The sequence below is a fragment of the Erpetoichthys calabaricus genome, chromosome 16 (assembly GCF_900747795.2).
Source record: "Erpetoichthys calabaricus chromosome 16, fErpCal1.3, whole genome shotgun sequence".
Classification (NCBI taxonomy): Eukaryota; Metazoa; Chordata; class Cladistia; order Polypteriformes; family Polypteridae; genus Erpetoichthys; species Erpetoichthys calabaricus.
In genome coordinates this window covers 46,027,430-46,048,710 of record NC_041409.2, presented here as the reverse complement: position 1 = coordinate 46,048,710, position 21,281 = coordinate 46,027,430, and the positions used below count along the sequence as shown (strand labels likewise).

Below are 21,281 nucleotides of genomic sequence, written 5' to 3'. Positions count from 1 at the left end.
TTTGGCTAAATAACTAAATATATATATATATATATATATAAATATATATATATATATATATGTATGTATTATACATATTTATCTGTGTTGATAAAGCAATGTTAACTGGAAATTGTTTTGAGACATCAATGTGCAGGTATGGGACAGAAGTCAAAGTATTTGGGTCCATTTTAGGAAGCCTTCCTCCATCCAACAAAACTCTTCCCTTCTGTACAATGTGTATGTGAAATGCTTCATACAGATATTCATGTATCCTCTTCTGTATTCTTATGGCATGTGTCCTGTCATACATATACAGTAATTACGAATATTGAGGCCAAATATTCAGGGCTTGGTTTTCTCCCTGGCTCATTTTTATATACAGTTTCATTGGTATTTTTGCATTATTCTTTTTTGTAATTGTATGCATTTTCTATTATTTTTGTAATTATGTACTTTTTCAATATGCTTCCATTTCTTATTCTTTGTGAGTCGAGCCCCCAGGAGGCAGGGCCACCACAACGTCACTGCTGCTGGAATTGCCCTCTGACTTGGTAAGTAGCCCACTGGAGTCAGCAGTGAGCATTGAAGTGTGATGGACATTCTAGTAAGGGTTGCTTTCTATGTGGATTTACATGTTTTTCTAATTATTTCTGCTCTGTCTTTGTTTTTATGTTAACTGATTATGCACTGGGACTCATTTGCCTCAGATTGTCTTTTTGGGCACATTCATCTTTGTATTTTGAGCATTTTTGTTATTTCTTCTATTTCTATAATTAAAATGTCATGTTGTAAAGATCAGTTTGTCATTATATTCGCAAGCCAGAGGCTTTACAGTTTTAGCTCCCTTGTAAGACATTTTTGAGCACCGTAGTCTTTTTGAACTTTGAAAGTCAGCGGTCCATTATGGGGCATACTCAGGCTACTGTAGTCTGCACGTAGATTTGTGGGGAAAGCTGGTCAGAAGTGAGCCTCTTCTGGGTTGGCCTGTGAAGGTACTGGCCTCTTTTATTTTGAGTTTTGTGGAAGCCTCTTCTTATCTACCATGTTTGAAACTCCATACCTCAACAGTTCAATGTTTAGGTGCAAACTGTCTATGGTCAGATATATGTCTGGTGTTGTCATGGAAGCCTGTGAAACAAGATCATTTTCTCTTTGTCTCAGGGCTCAGCTTTTGTTCCAAATGAAATAAATAAAGCCAGTAATTACCAGTTGATATGCTGCCTTTATTTCCATTTGATTCATAGCAGGATTCAGAATCTTTGCCAAATTAGTTTTTCATTAGCTGACTATCCTCACTAGCTTTCTCTTGTTGATATTGTCTTTGTTTAACTTAAGTCTGTAGCTGCAGTAGCTAATTTCTTCGTAGTCCTTCTACAAATATTGGCTTGCATAAATTTTAGTGTCCTGGGGCCTTACGCATAACGCGTACGTAGAATTCACACTATAACATGGCGTATGGACAAAAGAGGAAATGTGGTTACGCACAAAAAAATCCAGATGCATAAATCTGTGCGAACGCCATCTTCCACGTTCTTCCACTACATAAATCCCGGTCAGCGTGAAAAGTAATGCACGTGCACGCGCCTGCTGCCCCACCCCAACTCCTTCCAGAATTACGCCTCTTTGATTATTTAAATTAATATAAATAGCCCTTAAGATCAGCCTTCTGTGAAAAGACAATGGCAAAAGCACAGGGGGAAAATAGAAGAATTTCAGCGAATACCAAGTGGAGGCAAAGAAAAACGTACTATTTGTTGGTTTAAACAGTGGTATAAACAACAAAAGGAAGTTGATCGAGTGACATAGAGTGTCAGAGAAACTCGAAAGCTCAAGTTCACAAAGTCGCACAGTGCCTGAAATAAAAAAGAAGTCGCCGTGAAAAGGCGAGTCATAGCCCACCATCTGAGTTTCATATGAAAGCTTATTAGGGTACAGAGAAAAAAAGAAATAGGCACACAGTGGGGAAAAAACATGAAATGTCAACTTTAATCTCGAAATTTCCACTTTAATCACATAGTTTATTTTGTCATTAAAGTAGAACATCATAAACTTCATCTTAAAATCATTTAATTTACTAGTTTCTCAAATTCCATCGTAACTAAAGTAGCATGTTAAATGCTTTGTTTTGTATTTGATCTTCTATGTGCTCTATGTGTGTGAATCACTACATACTTCCGGGCTTTCTCTTCCTCCGACAAGACACAGAATCCATTACATTCGTAATATTATAGCTTTCTGAATAATTAAAATACTGAGATGTATATGTGATATCATTTTGATGACGATAGGAGTTAAAGCATGTTATTAAACATGGGAACACGGTGGCACAGTGATTGTGCGCGACCTTCAATGAAATAATTTATTGCAGCAGTAGTGTCTCTTTCAGATGTACTAACCACCAATTCCTGTCCTTCCTTTTCTTTCTCCAAATACCCAGTCACCAGACAATCAGCTCTGTAACAGACATTAAGCCATCTGTAAGCTTAGAAGGCTGATTCTTCAAACCTTTTAAGGAAATAAATACAAAGATTAAAAAGAAGTCCACCAGTAGGTAGGCAGACAAGGCCTAGAAAGTGTACTGCCATTCAGCGAGATCAACAATTAATTTCAGAACTGTGGACATCATTCATAAAGTGCTGCTACATACTGAAGATCACCGAGTACTTTTTCTGATATCATGTGGATGAAGACAGCATGTCTCATTTTTATTGTAGTTTAGTATTTGGCTTGGGATTCTCCAGAGTGACCAAAAGCTCACAGTCCCCTCTAAAAGTATTGGAACAAATCATTATAACATGTTACTGCCCAACACCGAACAGGACACACCCTGAGAATGAGACATACCTGTCAGTCCGCAGTTCTTATGCATTTGCTTGTCTAAAATCCAGGTGGTCTGTTGCTAAAGATACTATCTTCTGTATTGTTTAACACATCTAGATGTCAATGCTAGGAAATAACAGCTAAAATTCTGAACTCCTGTCTCATACTGATCTTTTATTCTCAAACTCAAATATCTTCAGTGTATAGCAAACACAAATTAATTGGTCTAGCCATTTCCAGTACCTTTGGAAAGTACTGTATATTATTTTGACATTAATATTTTGTACCCACCTTCCTGATTAGGGCATGACATGTCTTGAGTGCCGGAAGTGGTGGCGTCATTGAATCCTCCCTGTTTTCTGGTATGCTGACTTGTTATGCAGTGATTGGAGCCCATGACTGACTGGGGGTGGGCTTTCTGATATAAAATGAGCTTGTTTTGGCATGTAAAGAGAAGGCGGGAAGTAGCACAAGCTGCTGGGTTCAGATGGGTGGCTCAGAATGACTTGTTTTATTAACCTTTACTTATTGTGAAGTGTAAGAGATGTGATGGCAGTACTCAATACTAAACTTCAAAGTCTTTACCCTTCTTCCTGTTTACCTCAGTGTCTACAATGGTATCTGGCATTTTTATGGTGTGATATCTTATCAGATTCAGAGTTTTGATGTTGCTTTTAATTCATGTACCACCTGGAATTTCTTTGTTGGCTACGGAATAGCATTTGTGTCAAAATTAAATAAATAAAATGGAAATTATGAAATACGGGTGCATCTAAAAAAATAGCACTGGCATTAAAACAGTCCATCAGAAATGTGCCGTTCAGAAAAGGCCCATTGTTTAACACTAACAGTCTTTAACAAAGAGGCCATTTTGAAATATAACCTCAAACAATTAAATGTGAGGTAACTACATTATTGAACCAAAATAAAATAATGATATTGTATGTTATGATAATTAGATGACTCTAATTTTTTAAATAACTCATTTATGTATATGGGTGTAGTTTTTCATGTGATTATTTACAGGTGCATCTCAATAAATTAGAATATCATCAAAAAGTTACTTTATTTCAGTAATTCAATTCAAAAAGTGAAACTCATATATATTATATAGATTCATTAGACACAGAGTGATATATTTCAAGTGTTTATTTCTTTTCATTTTGCTGATTGTGACCTACAGGTAACGAAAACTCAACATTCAGTATCTCAGAAAATTAGAATATTACATAAGACCAATAAAAAATTATTTTTAATACAGAAATGTTGGCCTACTGAAAAGTATGTCCATGTAGGCACTCAATACTTGGTTGAGGCTCCTTTTGCATGAATTACTGCATCAATGCAGTGTGGCATGGAGCCGAAGCATGAAGTGCTGTAAAATTTCCTGGTAGATGGCTGCGCTGACTTTGGACTTTATAAATAAAATTCAGTGGACTGAAAGCAGCAGATGACATGGCTCCCCAAATCATCACTGACTGTGGAAACTTCACACTGGACCTCAAGCAGCATGGATTATCTGCCTCTGCACTCTTCATCCAGACTCGGGGACCTTGATTTCCAAATGAAATGCAAAATTGACTTTCATCTGAAAACAGGACATTGGACCATTGAGCAACAGTCCAGTCTGTTTTCTCCTTAGCCCAGGTAAGATGCTTCTGATGTTGTCTCTGGTTCAGGAGTGGCTTGACACAAAGAATGCTGTGACAGTTGTAGCCCATGTCCCGGATACGTCTGTGTGTGGTTGCTCTTGAAGAACCGACTCCAGCCGCAGTCCACTCATTGTGAATCTCCTCCAAATTCTTGAATGGGCTGTGCTTCACAATCCGTTCAAGGCTGCGGTTAGCCGTGTGCTTGTGCACCTTTTTGCTTCCACTCATCTTTCCATTAATATGCTTGGATACAGAACTCTGTGAACAGCCAGCTTCTTTAGCAATGTCTTTTTGTGGCTTCCCCTCCTTGTTTGAACTTCTGAAGCAGACTGAGAAACCATTTAAAGGCACAGGACACCTTTGCAGGTGTTTTGGGTTAATTAGCTGAGTGGAGTGGGACACCAGGGGCCTCATGTATAAACGGTGCATATGCACAGAAATGTTGCGTATGAACATTTCCACGCTCAAATCGCGATGTATAAAACCTAAACTTGGCGTAAAGCCACGCACTTTTCCATGGTAACTCATGCCCTGGCATACGCAATTTCTCCGCTCGGTTTTGCAGACTGGCGGCACCCAGCGTCAAAGCAGTGCTACTGTTCCTGTGTGATCACCCTTTCTTTCTTAGACCCACATTCCTGACGCGGCTTTATAAATACACTGAAATTAACTGCATATTGTTTATTAGTGTAATGCATCTGATTGTAATTAACCTGTAGCAATATAATAGTCCAGGGAATAGCCATAGTATTACAAATACCATAACTGCTTTAGCGTTGTTACGCTCACTGCATCTTCTTCTTCTTTCAGCTGCTCCCGTTAAGGGTTGCTACAGCGGATCATTTTTTTCCATATTACTCTCACTACACCACTCGGAGTATTTATATCACTGTATCTGAGTGGGGAATCACAGCAGCAGCTGATCGGAAAGAGAATTATTGGTATAGAGTTTCAAGCACACACTACCTCAACCACGGCAAAATGCGTCAAAGCCATCCCTGTACGGACCTCACGTTTCAGAAACAGTTTCATCCCAAGAACTATAAACGCACTCAATCAGTCCATCAAGTGCTCCTTGTAGAACTGTTTGTACTTATAAGTACAATTACCCCACTGTAAACTTGCACTACAGTTATATTGTTAATAATTAAACATGTGAGGACACAGTGCAGCAGCGCTAGCTAGTTCAGGGATAGCTCCTGCCTTGCGCTGTATTATTGCTGGTGCTGACGCGACCCTGGAAGGATAGACGGATAGAATAATTAAACATGTACTATGAAGATATTTCAATGTTACTTAAAAGTTTTGAAGAATCGGTGTTCTAAGCTTACAGATGGCTTAATGTCTATTACAGAGCTGATTGTGTGGCGATTGGGTATTTGGAGAAATAAAAGTAAGGACAGGAATTGGAGGTTAGTACGTTTGAAAGAGACAGTACTTCTGTAATAAATTATTTAATCGAAGGTCGCACATGGCGCAGCAAGCCTCTTGCGTGAGATATGAACAATCACTGCGCCACCGTGTTCCCATGTTTAATAACATGCTTTCATTCCTATCATCATGAAAAAGATATCACGTATACATCTCAGTATTTTAATTATTCAGAGAGCTGTAATATCACGAATGTAATGGATTCTGTGTCCTGTCGGGGAAAGAGAAAGAACGGAAGCACGTAGTGATTCACACACATAGAGCACATAGAAGATCATATACAGAACAAAGCATTTAACGTGCTACTTGAGAAACTATTAAAATAAACGATTTTATGATGAAGTTTATGATATTCTACTTTAATGACAAAATAAACTACGTGATTTAAGTGGATATTTCGAGATTAAAGTTGACATTTCGTGCTTTTTTCCCACTGTGTGCCTATTTTTTTGTCTCTACCCTAATAAGCTTTCATATGACACTCAGACGGTGGGCTACGAGTCGCCTTTTCACGCTGACTTTGATAAGTGACTTCTTTTTTATTTCGGGCACTGTGCGACTTTGTGAACTTGAGTTTCGAGCTTCTCCGACACTCTGTCACTCGATCAACTTCCTTTTGTTGATTATACCACTGTTTAAACCAACAAATAGTACGTTTTTCCATTGCCTCCACTTGGTATTCACTGAAATTCTTATATTTTCCCCCGTGCTTTTCCCATTGTCTTTTCACAGAAGGCTATTTATATTGATTTGCTTATTCAAAGAGGCGTAATTCTGGGAGGAGTTGGGGCAGGACAGAAGGCGCGTGCATGTGCGTTACTTTTCACGCTGATTGGGATTTATGTTGTGGAAGAACGTGAAAGTTTGCGTGCGCACAGATTCCTGCATCTGGATTTTTCTGTGCGTACGCACATTCCCGCTTTTGTGCTTACGCCATGTTATAGTGTGAGTTCTACGCACGGAGTTATACATGAGGCCCCAGGAGTCTACATTTTTGAACTTTTTCACAATATTCTAATTTTCTGAGATACGGAATTTTGGGTTTTCATTAGTTATAAGCCATAATCAGCAAAATGAAAAGAAATAAACGCTTGAAATATATCACTCTGTGTTTAATCTATCCATCCATTATCCAATCCCCTATATCCTAACTACAGGGTCACGGGGGTCTGCTGGAGCCAATCCCAGCCAATACAGGGTGCAAGACGGGAAACAAACCCTGGGCAGGGCGCCAGCCCACCGCAGTCTGTGTATAATGAATGTATATAATATACGAGTTTCACTTTTTGAATTGAATTACTGAAATAAATTAACTTTTCAATGATATTCCAATTTATTGAGATGCACCTGTAAATAATCACATGAAAAACTACACCCATATACATAAATGAGTTATTTAAAAAATTAGAGTCATCTAATTATCATAACATACAATATCATTATTTTATTTTGGTTCAATAATGTAGTTACCTCACATTTAATTGTTTGAGGTTATATTTCAAAATGGCCTCTTTGTTAAAGACTGTTAGTGTTAAACAATGGGCCTTTTCTGAACGGCACATTTCTGATGGACTGTTTTAATGCCAGTGCTATTTTTTTAGAAGGCTTCTTTTCATGGTGGTTTTGTCACTTGTCAATCAAGACAAACAGGCTGAATCTATTCCTATTTCTTAATCATACCCTGCTGATTAATTTTGTCTGATTGTAGGTTAACAAAAAATCTTTAGTGTTACTTTCAGTGGATTCAAATTGCCAAATTCACTGAGGCAGTTACAGTTATGATAGCTAGTTTTTGAGATGGCCTAATGTGCTGGTTTTATACCATTTTGGTAATGAGTCCTCATGCCTGCATTAGTGCCATTTCCTTATCTTACATTTGTTATTCACACATCCAAGTGTTGTCAGAATTGTAAATAATATAAACCAACTGCATTGTGGCCATCCTTCCATTTTCACATTTACTTTATCTTACTCAGATTCACAGAGAATGGATATTATACCTGGAATGCATTGAGTGTTATCTATCCAACTGTTTTGTAAATCGACATAATAAATCAAATCAGCACACTGTATAAAAAGACAAAAAAGATGTAACTGGAGGATTTCAAGTGTATGTGCTTCAATTTTCTTGTAATTACTACCAGGTAAAAATAATAAAATGACAAATCGCTTGCTAAAAGTGGTGGATTTTCCTAAACCCCTAAAACAATTAATGTGTAACTCAAAGACAAAAAGACAATAGTCTCCCTGTGTCTCCTCCTTTGCACTAGCCATCAACAGTGTGATTTTGACGATGTTCTGGCTCGGCTCTATGAGCTGACATTGTAAGAAGAGGTAACATTTACACAAAGGCTCTTTTGATTTTGTTGTACCAGATATACTCCTCAATGTGCTTTTCTTCCTTCATATAGTAAACAGTTCTTTGTTTGAACCTCACCCTAAGTTTATTATGCACAGGTCAAAGAGGAAGTGATTTGTATTTTTTTATCAGCTATATCTGTTTCCAGCACACTGTGAATGTTTGTTTGAAATGAAACTTGCAAATTAGAACTTTAGAACTGGTTGGACAAGAGCAGGCCATTTAGCCCAAACATTCTGCCAATCCTATTCACCGAATTTGTCAAAAATATACAGGTTGACATATAAAGGGTCCCTAATTTTTCCATATTTTTGGTTCTCTGCATAAAGGTGTCACTATGCAATAATGTCCATAGTGTGTTAAAATATTAGCTATTGGCTGTTTGTCAGAGGACTATGGTGCTTGTAATTCTGACCCCAGAATGAGACCTGTCCATCCCTGTATTTGAAATAGACATATGAGAAAATAGCTTCTTTAATAACATGAGGCTTGTCATTCTACTCCACAATAACATCTTTGGTTTTGCCAGCTATATTCAAGCAGGGGTTTCAAATTCCCTGGTTACATGATGTTCAAGAATTGCAGCTCACTTAAAACTGATATATTTTTCCCCATTGAGATGACAATATTAATCTAAAAAGGTTTAGGTTGCATTTTAAAGCCATCTTACATGAAGAAAGCCCAGAGAAAAGTATAACATCATAGTTGGATCTTACAATTGTCTTTATCTAGTTGAGGTGAGTGGGAAGAATTTCCCAGTTATGGGAAGCATATGAAGGCTGAATACTGCAAACAGGTATTTGGTGCATTTGCACAAACAACAGTCAGAGGTTTCCTTGCTGCAACTCGTAGTGAGGCAACCCTCTTGTTCAACCAAGAAAACACCAATTGCGCAGCCCTCAGTCAGGGTCTTGTGAGTATTCCCACATCTATCCGAAGCCTTTCACACATTGGAACTCAAGAGTAGGAGAGAAACCACCCCCAATCAAGGAGTTTTGGTTCCTGAACCCATGCTATAAATGGAGGTGATGCCAACTATATCTAGCTGGCTCTATTCCATCTTCCACAGCAGCTCAAGATCCTTCCCCATCAGAGTGGTAATGTTCCTAAAGCCAGCCTCTATTGCTCCAAATTGCTGCTTTGGTCTGAGCCTAGCTAGATTATGTTGGTTGCTCAACCACCAGGCCTGACTCCAGAAATAACTACTAATAAAGAAAAAAACACAGAGTTAAAATAATGAGTTTCTGCAGCATGTGGAATTATTATAGTATTATTGGGATTGTTAAACAAAAATGCTAACATGTTCACATAAGGCTGTTTGTCTTCTATTAATTTATGCTTCCTACTGCAGAGTGCAGCCAGCATGGTAGGGTTTTACTAAACTGGCTAACGTGGGACAGTGCTGCCATGTTTGATTACTCAGATCTATGCAAAATTCCACTGTGGCAGTGGACTTCTCTATAAAATAAGTGAAGACTTCATTCCTCAAACCCTGTCCTTGAACATCTTCCTCTTCCTCCATTTTTTAACTGTTTTTGAAGCTGACTGAATCAAGTCAAAAACCTGCAGTAACAGTAGAGTTTATGCTGGTTTGGCCACCCAGATTCTGTCTTGGCTGCTGATCTCTGTCTTTGTTACGCTGGAGTTCTAGCATTTGCACTCTGGCTTGCAAAGGAAATACCCTATCTAGGGTCAGCAGCCACACTTTTCTGACACTTACAGTGAGAAATTAAATACAAATGTACTGGTCTTTTATGCAACATATTGCTTCCTTTAATCTCTCTGACACTATAGCAGAAAATAAGAAACTACCGTCTACTTGGCTTTGTGGGGTAAAGAGGGGCTGCTCAGTGGCTACAGCTGGTTTGATAACGTGAAGGCAAGACTTTATCAGTAAATCACAGAAAATGTACTTTGATCACCTCAGGGCTACAATTAGCATTAAGTAAGTGTTTAAAGTTTCAGTACTGTAGAGGGCCATATATTAAAGAGCTAAGACTGTCTTTGTAAAATCCTTTGAACTTTATAGTGTTGGTTTCTGAAGCGTCCATTTCCACCCTAATATACAGTTTCATAAAACTTACCTGCTTACACAACAATCAGGTACTTATTCATAACTTAATGTTTGCCACCCTGTGTCTTTCAACCCAGTGATTGTGGAAAATTTATTATATATTATTTATGATGAAGTAAAAATGTAGAAATGGCTATTTTCACTGTCAGTCTCTTTATAACACTCTGAAAAACGACACTCTAAGACTATAATACACTTGTTTTATGATTTGAGCTCTCTTCAACCTCAGTAATAGTTCTAATATAGTCTCTCATTCAGATGTTCAAGCAGTCTGTTTTGTGCTCCCGTGTATTCTTAAAAGACATCAAAACAAAGAGCTTCCAAACTTTAAAAGTTCTGCCTTCAGTAGAACCTGAACTTATGGAGCATCAGTCCCCACCATTCATTTATTTTGTCTTACCTCTCTCAAAAAAGTAAACTTGATATAACTGGCCAATACTGATAACAAATCTGGGTGCAAGCAATCATTTTACTCTTAATGTTATTAATATCATCTGCTACTGTAGCTGTTAAAACTCTAGTTTGTTGTTTATTAAGTAAAGAGTGTTTTAATTTTGATGTTCATGATAATTTACAAGCAAGAAACTTTTCTCCTTGATTACTGATTTTTAATTTGTATGATAGTGTCTCTAGAAAGTTACTGTCAATGGCCCATTGAGACTAAAAATATGAACATTTAACAAGTTGTCACCTACACTTAGCCTTAGCAAATATAAGAATGTTACAATCTAAAGTAATAAACCTTAATATGGTGGACTGGATGGCTTACTGTAATATTATCCATTGTGCACTGTTACTGCGGCAGCATCTACTCTGGTAGACTACATCCTCTTGCTGTTTTTAAGTGTGCCCATTTTAATCTTGGCTTTTATTTAATTTTAGGTGAAATGGCACATATGTGGATGGTACTCTGCCCTATTCTGATTTCAGTGCTTTATGCCTCAGGTGAGTGCTGAATGAGTTCTTTAAATCCTTGATATTTACAATATAATCAGTGAACAATGCAGTGTGCAGGAGGAAGGTCCATTTGATAGCACAGTCCTTCCAGTCACTTTGCTACTTGTATAAATTCTGTTAATGACTCTTTTTTTTTTGATGGGACATTTCTGCCCACCTTTTCTTGACATAGAGAAGTTTAACTGAGAGCTTGTTCCTCTCTGGAAATCCACATAGTGTTTGTAAAAGCACTCTTGGTTGTACGTGCAGGCAGATGTTACAGTAATTGTCTCCACTCTAGCAGTATCACTACAACCTCATTTCATCTAACCAAGAAATGGGACTGAATTACTTTATGGAATGAATAATTAGTAACTTACTGTAATGTTAGATTTACCTTGACTTACTTTATTTTACAATTGTTAAGATTATAGATTCCTAGAAAACAATCCAGCTAAGTCCAGCAATCATTTTTTGATATTATAACAATGGTGACTGTTGCATCAGCTTGAGAATGAATTCAGGAGAGCAGGGTGAGCAGGAATTTGTGAAAAAAAAAACTGTAAGAAGGGCAACCATTCCACAGTCACTCAGTCTCCTTATAAGTGTGGCAAATGAACAAAAATCCACTGGGCTAGTGCAGGCAAGCATTGCGCAATACTACAATCTGTAGCCTCAGAAGTTAAGTGCTATTTAATAAAAACTTAAAGACAAGGTAGCTAACTTGATTTGTTTTCCAGATAGTGCAAATCAAGATATTGAATACTAAATAATGCTTAACAAATGTGAACATTCATATCACAAACCTCAGAGCCTTAGAGTCAGTTTTTAATTAAGATAAACTAGAAAAGAGCTATACCTTGGCAATATGTATTGTAATTGATAATTAATAGCAGGCAAAAATTTCTTAACAATAATTAACAATTTATTAATGGCAAACTCAAAATTATATACAGTAACAAAGAATAAAGGTATGAAAACAGTGGAATAGAGAATGGCAGAAACATATAGGCATGTGCTCCAGAAGACAAAGTTACAAATCTAACCCCTGTGCATTCATATACTATGAGAACTTAAAACATAATGCTGAAAGTCGGAGATCAAAGTTCAAACAATTGAACAAAGTGTGGACCTTGTAAGCACCATCTTGACTTTGTTATAATTGGGAGTCTGAGACATGGCAAAAGGGGTCTGAGACCTCCAGCATGGCAATAAAGGCCAAGATCTTCACTGGCTTGGGCAGAAGTTGTACATCCCTGACCAAAAACACCTACCTGCTGGCTTCAGACCGACCAGGTCCAAAATAGGAAAAGTGACTTTTAAAGTTCAAAATGCTTCTTTTAGTCCCAAAATATCATAACATTTTCACAGAGGGAGAGACCATGAAAGTTACAGCTTGTAGAGACAATTCTTTTTTTTTTTTATATTATTTTATTAATTTTCATTGTAATCATTCCATACAAACAGATCAATTTATAACCCAACAAATTTAAAAACAAATCAAACCCCATCCCTGAGAAGGAGAGCTTAGCTAAAGGAAAATTTCTTTAAGCTTTTTAATAAGGCAACATTAGACAAAAGAAGGGGAGAAGTAAATATCTATATAAATAAGAGATGGAGAAGGGAGTTAAATGCAATAATAGTTAATTCTCTTATTCTAAAATAATATTGATTAAATCCTGCCAAGTTTTGAAAAAATTTTGTACAGATCCTCTAACTGAAAATTTGATTTTTTCCAATTTCAAATAATATAAAACATCAGTTTCCCACTGACTTATAAGAGGAGAATTAGGATTCTTCCAATTTAACAAAATAAGTCTGCGTGCCAAGAGTGTAGTGAATGCAATCACCGTTTGCTTGTCCTTCTCCACTTCAAGTCCATCTGGAAGGACACCAAACACAGCTGTTAGTGGGTTAGGAGGGATTGTGATACTAAGGCTGTCTGAGAGGCACTTAAAAATTTTTGTCCAAAATGATGTTAGTTTGGTGCAGGCCCAGAACATGTGACCCAGTGAGGCAGGAGCTTGGTTGCAGCGCTCGCAGGTTGGATCCTGGCCTGGAAACATTTTGGACAGTTTTAAGCGAGACAGATGAGCTCGATATATAATTTTTAGTTGAATAATTCTATGCTTTGCGCATATAGAACTCGAGTGAATTCTCTGCTTTGCTACCTTCCACTCCTTTTCTGATATATTGATTAAGAGATCTTCTTCCCAATGTCCTCTTGGATCTTTGAAAGGTAGGGACTCTAATAAGATTTTATATATTGCGGAAATAGTGTTTGTTTCCTTGGAATTGAGCAGTATTTTTTCCAGCATTGTGGAGGGTGCAAGGTGGGGGAAATCGGGCAATTTCTGTTTAACAAAATTTCTAATTTGAAGATAGTAAAAGAAATGTGTAGCTGGGAGGTTAAATTTTGAACGTAATTGTTCAAAAGATGTAAATATGTTGTCTATATAAAGATCTCTGAGCATTTTAATCCCAAAACTTTTCCAGGTATTAAAAACTGGATATACTTGCGAAGGTTGAAAGAGGTGGTTCCCTTGCAGAGGTGCCACTGATAAAAGATTTTCCATCTTAAAATGCTTCCTAATTTGGTTCCATATTCTGAGTGAGTAAAGCACAATTGGGTTATTAGTATATTTGCGATAACTTTCATTTATTGGAGAGCAGAGCAGGGAATATAAAGAAGTACTACAGGATTTTACTTCTATTGCAGACCAAGCCTGTGTATGTGCATTTATTTGTGTCCAGGTTTTTATGGCTTGTATGTTTGCTGCCCAGTAATAAAACTGAAAATTAGGTAAAGCCATGCCACCGTCTGCCTGAGGTCTTTGTAGGGTCGCTCTTCAGATACGTGGGTGTTTTGAGTTCCAAATGAATGAGGTTATTATTGAATCTAACTGTTTAAAAAACGATTTATTGATATATATAGAAATGTTTTGAAATAAAAAGAGAAGTTTAGGAAGGATATTCATCTTAACAATGTTAATTCTTCCGGCTAGAGTGAGATGAAGGGTTGACCATCTATGCAAGTCTTGCTTAATTTTTTCCATACAGACGCCAAAATTTTGTTGATAAAGAGCTTTATGTTTACTTGTCTAATTTAATATTATATGCTTGTGAGTTCACTGGAAAGAGTATACTTTTATTCAGATTAATTCTAAGACCAGATATCTTTTGAAATTCTGTTAGTGCTGTTAAAACAGCAGGGACAGTGTTTTCTGGGTCCGATATATATAAGACCATATCATCTGCATATAGAGAAATTTTCTGTTCCAGTCCTTCTCTGACAATCCCCTTTATCTGATGAGAATTTCGGCAGTGAACCGCCAGTGGTTCAATAGCGATTGCAAACAACAGTGGCGACAAGGGACATCCTTGTCTGGTACCACGTTCTAGTTTAAAGTAGTCTGAGCAAATTTTATTAATACAAACTGAAGCTTCTGGACTGGTATACAGTAGTTTAATCCAAGCACAAATATTCGGGCCAAACCCAAATTTCTCCAATGCAGTGAAAAGGTAATTCCATTCGATCATGTCAAATGCCTTTTCTGCGTCTAATGATAGTAATATCTCTGGGGTGTTTGATTTTGCTGGTGAATATATAACATTAAACAAGCGTCGGAGATTTGAAGATAGATGTCGGCCTTTAATAAATCCAGTTTGATCTTGTGATATTACCGAGGGCAGCACTTTCTCCATCCTTCTAGCTAGGATTTTTGAGAGTATCTTAACATCATTATTCAGGAGTGAAATTGGTCTATATGATGCACATTGTAACAAGTCCTTATTTTGTTTAGGAAAGACGGTGATTAATGCTTGTCGAAATGTTTGAGGTAGTATTTGGTGGTCTTTAGCTTCTGTAAATGTTACCAATAAGAGTGGAGCTAGCTGAGTGGAGAATTTCTTATAAAACTCTACGGGGTAACCATCAGGGCCTGATGATTTCCCGCTTTGTAGTGACTTTATAGCGTCTAGTAATTCTGTTAGCGTTAGAGGTTTATCTAGTTCCTCAGCACTTAAAGCATCTATTTGTGGTATTTGTGAATTATCCAGAAATGCATTAGATTGCGTGTTGTCTTCTTTGGGCTCAGTGGAATATAAAGACTTATAGTAATCTCTAAATGTGTGCATTATTTTATTATGGTCAATGATTTCTTCTCCATTCTTGTTGGTGATTACTGGTATTGCATTGTGAACTTCTTGTTTATGAATTTGTTGAGCTAAAAGCTTATTAGCTTTTTCTCCGTGTTCATAGTAATGCTGTCTAGACTTATAAATAAGTTGTTCAGTTTCTTTAGTTGTTAAGATGTTAAGTTCTGTATGCAGGGCCTGCCTTTTCCTGTGAAGAGCTTCACTTGGACGCCTGGCTTGTTCTTCATCTATTCTAGTAATTTCATTTCTTAGCTCTGACACTTTCTTGGTTTCTAATTTATTTCTATGGGAAAGATATGAAATAATCTGGCCTCTTAGGAAGGCCTTTAGAGTTTCCCAGAGTGTTCCTGCAGAAACCTCTGTAGACGTGTTTGTCTCTAGGAAGAAGCTGATTTGTTTGGATATAAATTCTGTGCAGTTCTCGTCTGCCAATAAAAGAGGGTTAAGACGCCATCTGCGAGGTGAGTACGAGGGGCTTATTGATTTTAGCTCCAAGACTAGAGGGGCATGGTCAGAGATAACAATTGTGTCATATTTGCATGATTTAATTGTAGGCAGGAAATTATTATCTATAAAAAAATAATCAATTCTTGAGTAGCTATAATGCACTGGTGAGTAGAACGAATATGTTCTTGAGTTTGGGTTAAGAAACCTCCAGGGGTCTGATAAGTTGTGATCATTTAAAAACTGTGTAATTATCTTTGCAGTATTAGATGTCGTCCCCCCTGTCACGGGAGTCCTATCTAAGAGTGGATTTAAAACACAATTAAAGTCCCCAGCCATTATAATTTTATGAGTGTTCACATTGGGAATGGATGCAAATAGATTTTGCATGAATTCCTTATCATCAACATTGGGTGCATAAACATTTATCAAAATCATTTTACTGTTATATAAGTTGCCCATGACCATCACATATCTCCCTTCAGGGTCCGACACTACCTCTGATGCTACAAATGGAACTGTTTTATGTATGAGAATTCCCACCCCTCTAGTTTTCTTTATAAAGCTAGAATGGAACATTTGGCCAGTCCAGTCTTTTTGTAATCTGAACTGATCCTTGGTTAGTAAGTGGGTCTCCTGTAAAAATACTATTTTAGCGTTTAAGCCTGTTAGGTGAGAGCATACTTTCTTTCTCTTTAATTCGTGATTCAGGCCTTTAACATTCCAGCTCACAAAGTTAACTGTCCCATCATGGAGACATTGATTCTGAGTTTTTAATGTCATTTTATAGTTTTAATTGGTAATATGGCAGTTTTAATCTTAGTTTCAAGATTCCCCAGGAGTTGTTGCATGTTAGCCTGTTGCTGCATTGATATTTATAATTATAAGGATTATAAGAATAGATTAAATATAACCTGCTCTCCTTCTCTCCCCCCTTTATCCTCCCACCCCCCCATTTTGCCTCCCCACATGAGGCTAGACCCCACTTCGCGATGTTCCAGTCCTCTGACATACGAAGAGACAGAGCACGTCCAAAACAAAACAAACCCCACCCTGCAGCGGCGTTACAGAATTAAAACAGAGATATCTTTTACAGTTAAATCCTTAATACTATCTGCCGAAAATGTTCTCATTAACAATATTTAAGCTTGAAATAATCTTCAGCGCTTTTAAGTTAAGATATTAAGATTAAAAAAAAAAAAAAAAACAACCCTGGGAGTGATTTTAAAAACTAGTCTAGGATAAACCTGGTAATTCATACTGTAATAGTATAATGGTAATTGTATAAATAGTAGAACAAGCATTAAACCAAGGGTATGAAGTTAAACAGTCTACTTTAAGGTATAGTAAAATAAAAAAAATAAATAAATAAAAAAAAAAGGAATAAAAAAATAAATAAATAAAACGAATCCTACTTTAATCACTTCCACATTTTCACACTCACGTCTATAACTCTATAACTCTGATTAAAACATAAACATATAACATATAAAGTCCAGATAAAAACAAAAAAGAAAAAAGAAAAAAAAAAAAAAGAAAATAAGATGTATAATTATAATACCAGTCTCTTTAAACATGGATCCAGCGATCAGATCATAGGTCTTTCCCGTGCCTTGATAGAATACGGCTCTTTAATTTTAATTAACTTTCAAAAAAGTGTTGGAAACAGCTTCTTTAATTCTTTTTCAGCTTCTTCTTTGCTGAAGAAGATATAATGTCCATCTTGAACTTCCACTTTCAGTTTGGCAGGATACAAGAGGCTGTATTTGATATCGGCTTCCCGTAGCATCCTTTTAATGTCGTTGTAGGATCTGCGTTTTGCAGCTGTTGATGGTGAGAAGTCGGGAAAAATACGAATAAGATTATTTTCGAATATAATCTCTTGCTTGTGTCTGAGAAGTGCCATCACATCAAGCTTACATCTTAGTCGTTCGAAGCGGACAATAAAAGACCTAGATTTAAAGGCGCTTGGTATCTTTGTGCGATAAGCCGTGGCTATCTCATTGTCGAGTTTAAAGTCATCTCCAATTATTTTAGACAGTAATTCTACTGCAAATTTCACTGGGCTTGAGCTTTCTCGTTTCTCAGGTATACCCTCAATTCTTATATTATTTCTTCTGCACCCATCCTCCAGGGCTGCAAGTCTGTCTCCAAGTTTTTTGTATTCCGAGTTCGCAGCTGTGGCTTTTTCATCGGCGTTAGATGCCATTTGTTCCGCTGTTTCCACTCGAGCCGTGAGTCCCTGCTTAACGTCTTCCAGCTGATCTGAAACGTCATTAATATGATCATCAAGCCTTTTCAGTTTGGAGTTAGTTTCTTCAATGTGTTCCACTAATTTCTCCAACATGCCTTTAAAGTTCACGTCGAAACGTTCAAATAGACGCGTTTCCTTATCTTTGTTATCCTTCTTGAGCTCAGTGGCCACCTTCTTAAGATCATTTGTGTTATCTTTCTTAAGCTCATTCATGGCCGTAACCATGGCAGTGGCCAGTGTAGTGTTCATCTCTTTCTGTGTAGCTATCTGTGTAGCGATCATCTCTTTCAGTTCGGACAGTTCGCTTCTGCTTTCGTGCTCCGCAAGTGAAAATGCAGCTCCTGTTACAGGCTTGCGATGAGTAGATGAGAGCACGTCCTGCAGAGCCCTTTCTAGTCTCGAATGATCCTCAGAAATCGGCGATCCATCGCGACCTGTATCACTTGCGCCTTCGCTCCCATTTTCACTCTCGACTGGAGACGATACAATGGAGCGGGGCCCCAGGAATTCTGCGCACTCGTCTGCCTGTTCCAGGTCAGTCTCCGTGATGCCATACCTTACACTTGCACTCAGGCCGGAAGTCTGTCCGGACTTCGATGCAGCTTTAAGTTTCTTTTCCGGTTCTTTCTGACATTTCTTCTTGTTACTCATGCTTGTATATTGTAGTGGAAGTTCCTTGGTCGGGTTAAATACAGGATACTTCTAAATAATATGAAATACGTGGGAAAATAAAGCCGCTGCTAGCGGAGCTCTGCTTCAGACGTCCATCTCCTATAAATGGACGAAACCCCTACTACTGTAGAGACAATTCTAAGCAAGGAATCTTTATCAATGAATATATTTATTCATAAAAAATGAAGAATAACAAAAAAGGCACAAAAAGAGAAAAAAAAGGCGATCCCTAAAAGGAAATCCCAGGTAACCAAGGCTTAACACACAATCCAAGAGAATAATCCAAAGACATGAGCTGAAAACACACAAGAAGAATATTAACACAATTAAAAAATGCAATTCCAAAAGAAACAATAAAACTCAAGAAAAGACCCCAGTTTCATCACACCACTGCCCGAGATCCTCTTATTTGGGACTTAACTAGCCAATCGGGAGTGGTTATGTCAAGGTGGTCCCGCCTCCTGGGATACTACTTACACATCACGTGGGACATAAGCATATATAAACTGGATGCAGAATTACAGAATAATAAATGAAACAATTAAAAAAGACATAAATACATGACAAATAATAATTCAAATTTAACAATAATAGAAAAGCAGACAACAAATACAACCCAGGGAAAAGACCCTGGCTATAACATAACAAATTTAATGACAAGAAATACAAAGGGACAGGACAAAAAAAAAACAATTCCAATGCCTTTTGATGACTCTAAGGCAGGATGACTGACCACTTCAGTGGGGGGCAGACATTTGTCATTTTTGGTCTCATTAGATGACAGACATTCTGCGTTTCCATGAGCAAACAGCCATTTGTAGATAAAAGATCTTTCTGTTTTCCTACAGTATAAAATACCGCACAATATGATATAATATTCACTGGAGGTCTCTCTCTAGGTCTGTCAGTGACTGTCCGTCTGTGACAAAGTCTCATTTAATTACTTGCCTCTTCTCTCTCACATTTCAGTCATTTTTCCTGTAACTAAATTCTTATCAGTTTCCCCTGATTCTTCCATACCATCTCTCAGGCTGCTCCACTGCACTGTTCTGTTTGGTGTTTAATTATAGATACTCTAACCTGTAAGAGTAAAGTGTCATTGAATGCTATTGTATTTTCTGTTTATTTTGTAATAAGTCCTGTTTTGATGTTGTAGTCTTTGAATGCTGTTACAAAAGATAAAGACTGATTGATTTATGTATATACTAGTAGTAATTAAGGAATGCGTTATGCAAGACATTTTGTTTTCCTTGTGGGATTGTTAACGCAAAAAGTGCTAATATGTATAGGAGCAAAATACATTTATAAAATACTAGGGGGCTTACCCCCTGCTCGATACACACCAGCCACTTCACGTGTTGTGAAGAGGGGGGCTGAATGCACCCCAAGGAGACGTGGTTGCTCCTCTGAAACTCCCTCTTAAAAGGTGATACAACGGGAAACAAATACAGTTTTTTTTTACCACCTCTTTGCTCGATCAGCTGCTGGATTGCTGCTGCCATGCCATGTGATCTGCATCTCGTGCAGCACTTCAAACATCTAAAAGCCTGTACAGCAGCTGTCTTTGTCATCTACTCTTTGTCTTTTATTTCCGGCCCTGGGCGTGGTTAAATCTGTTGGCACAAAGTCTCGTCTCGCAGGACGTGAGTTCTTGACATTTTTTTAGTTTAAAATTTAAAAATGGAATAAGAATCTGAAAATCTAACAACATCACATTAAAGTTCGATAACTTCTGAAAAGAATGATACCAAACATGTATATTTAGGTTTTAACATAAGCCAGATTTAAAACATGAGAAAAAACATAAAAACGTCACATAAAATCATTGCACAAAATTGTTGCACTTTTAGGCTTAGGATTTTATATATAGAGAGTAGACTAGCAACATACTTACAAACCAGAATGATCATTTTAAACTCTCAGACATGTAAGGGGGAAGGGGGAAGTCAGATGTATGAATCAGTAAGGAACTAGTCAGGGCAGAAGAAGAAAAAGGATACAGGAAGGACTCGAACCATGCTGCTGTCATTAAGTATCTGCAATATACTACAGCAGCCATAGTCTTGCACTAAGATTGCCATTTCCATCTCTTAAATGCAAAACATCATTATGTTGTTTCTTCAGTTTTTTTCATTATTGAATTAACTTTTTGGGGAAGTTGCATTTCTCTGGGACATGGGATTATGAGTTTGATCCATTAGTGAAACCCATTTCCTTTAAGATGTACAGTAAAAGCTTAGAATATCTATTCAGTTACTTAGTTCAGGGACATGTAGCTTTATATATATATATATATATATATATATATATACAGTATATATATCTATACTAATAAAAGGCAAAGCCCTCACTGACTGACTGACTGACTGACTGACTCATCACTAATTCTCCAACTTCCCGTGTAGGTAGAAGTCTAAAATTTGGCAGGCTCATTCCTTACAGCTTACTTACAAAAGTTAGGCAGGTTTTATTTCGAAATTCTATGCGTAATGGTCATAA

At 37.3% G+C, this 21,281-nt stretch overlaps 2 protein-coding genes across 2 annotated transcripts in view; one reads left to right on the top strand and one right to left on the bottom strand.

The window, feature by feature from the left end:
• The window catches only part of LOC114666552 (signaling lymphocytic activation molecule-like), a 311,763-nt gene that overhangs the window by 97,395 nt on the left and 193,087 nt on the right, over nucleotides 1–21,281 (bottom strand). The window lies entirely within an intron of this gene.
• LOC114666933 (ICOS ligand-like) overlaps nucleotides 11,207–21,281 on the top strand; it is a 47,000-nt gene continuing 36,925 nt past the window's right edge. Inside the window, exon 1 of the mRNA XM_028821978.2 lies at nucleotides 11,207–11,263. Within this exon, the coding sequence (XP_028677811.2) occupies nucleotides 11,215–11,263 (49 nt within the window). The 5' untranslated portion in view covers nucleotides 11,207–11,214. The remainder of the gene's footprint in view (nucleotides 11,264–21,281) is intronic.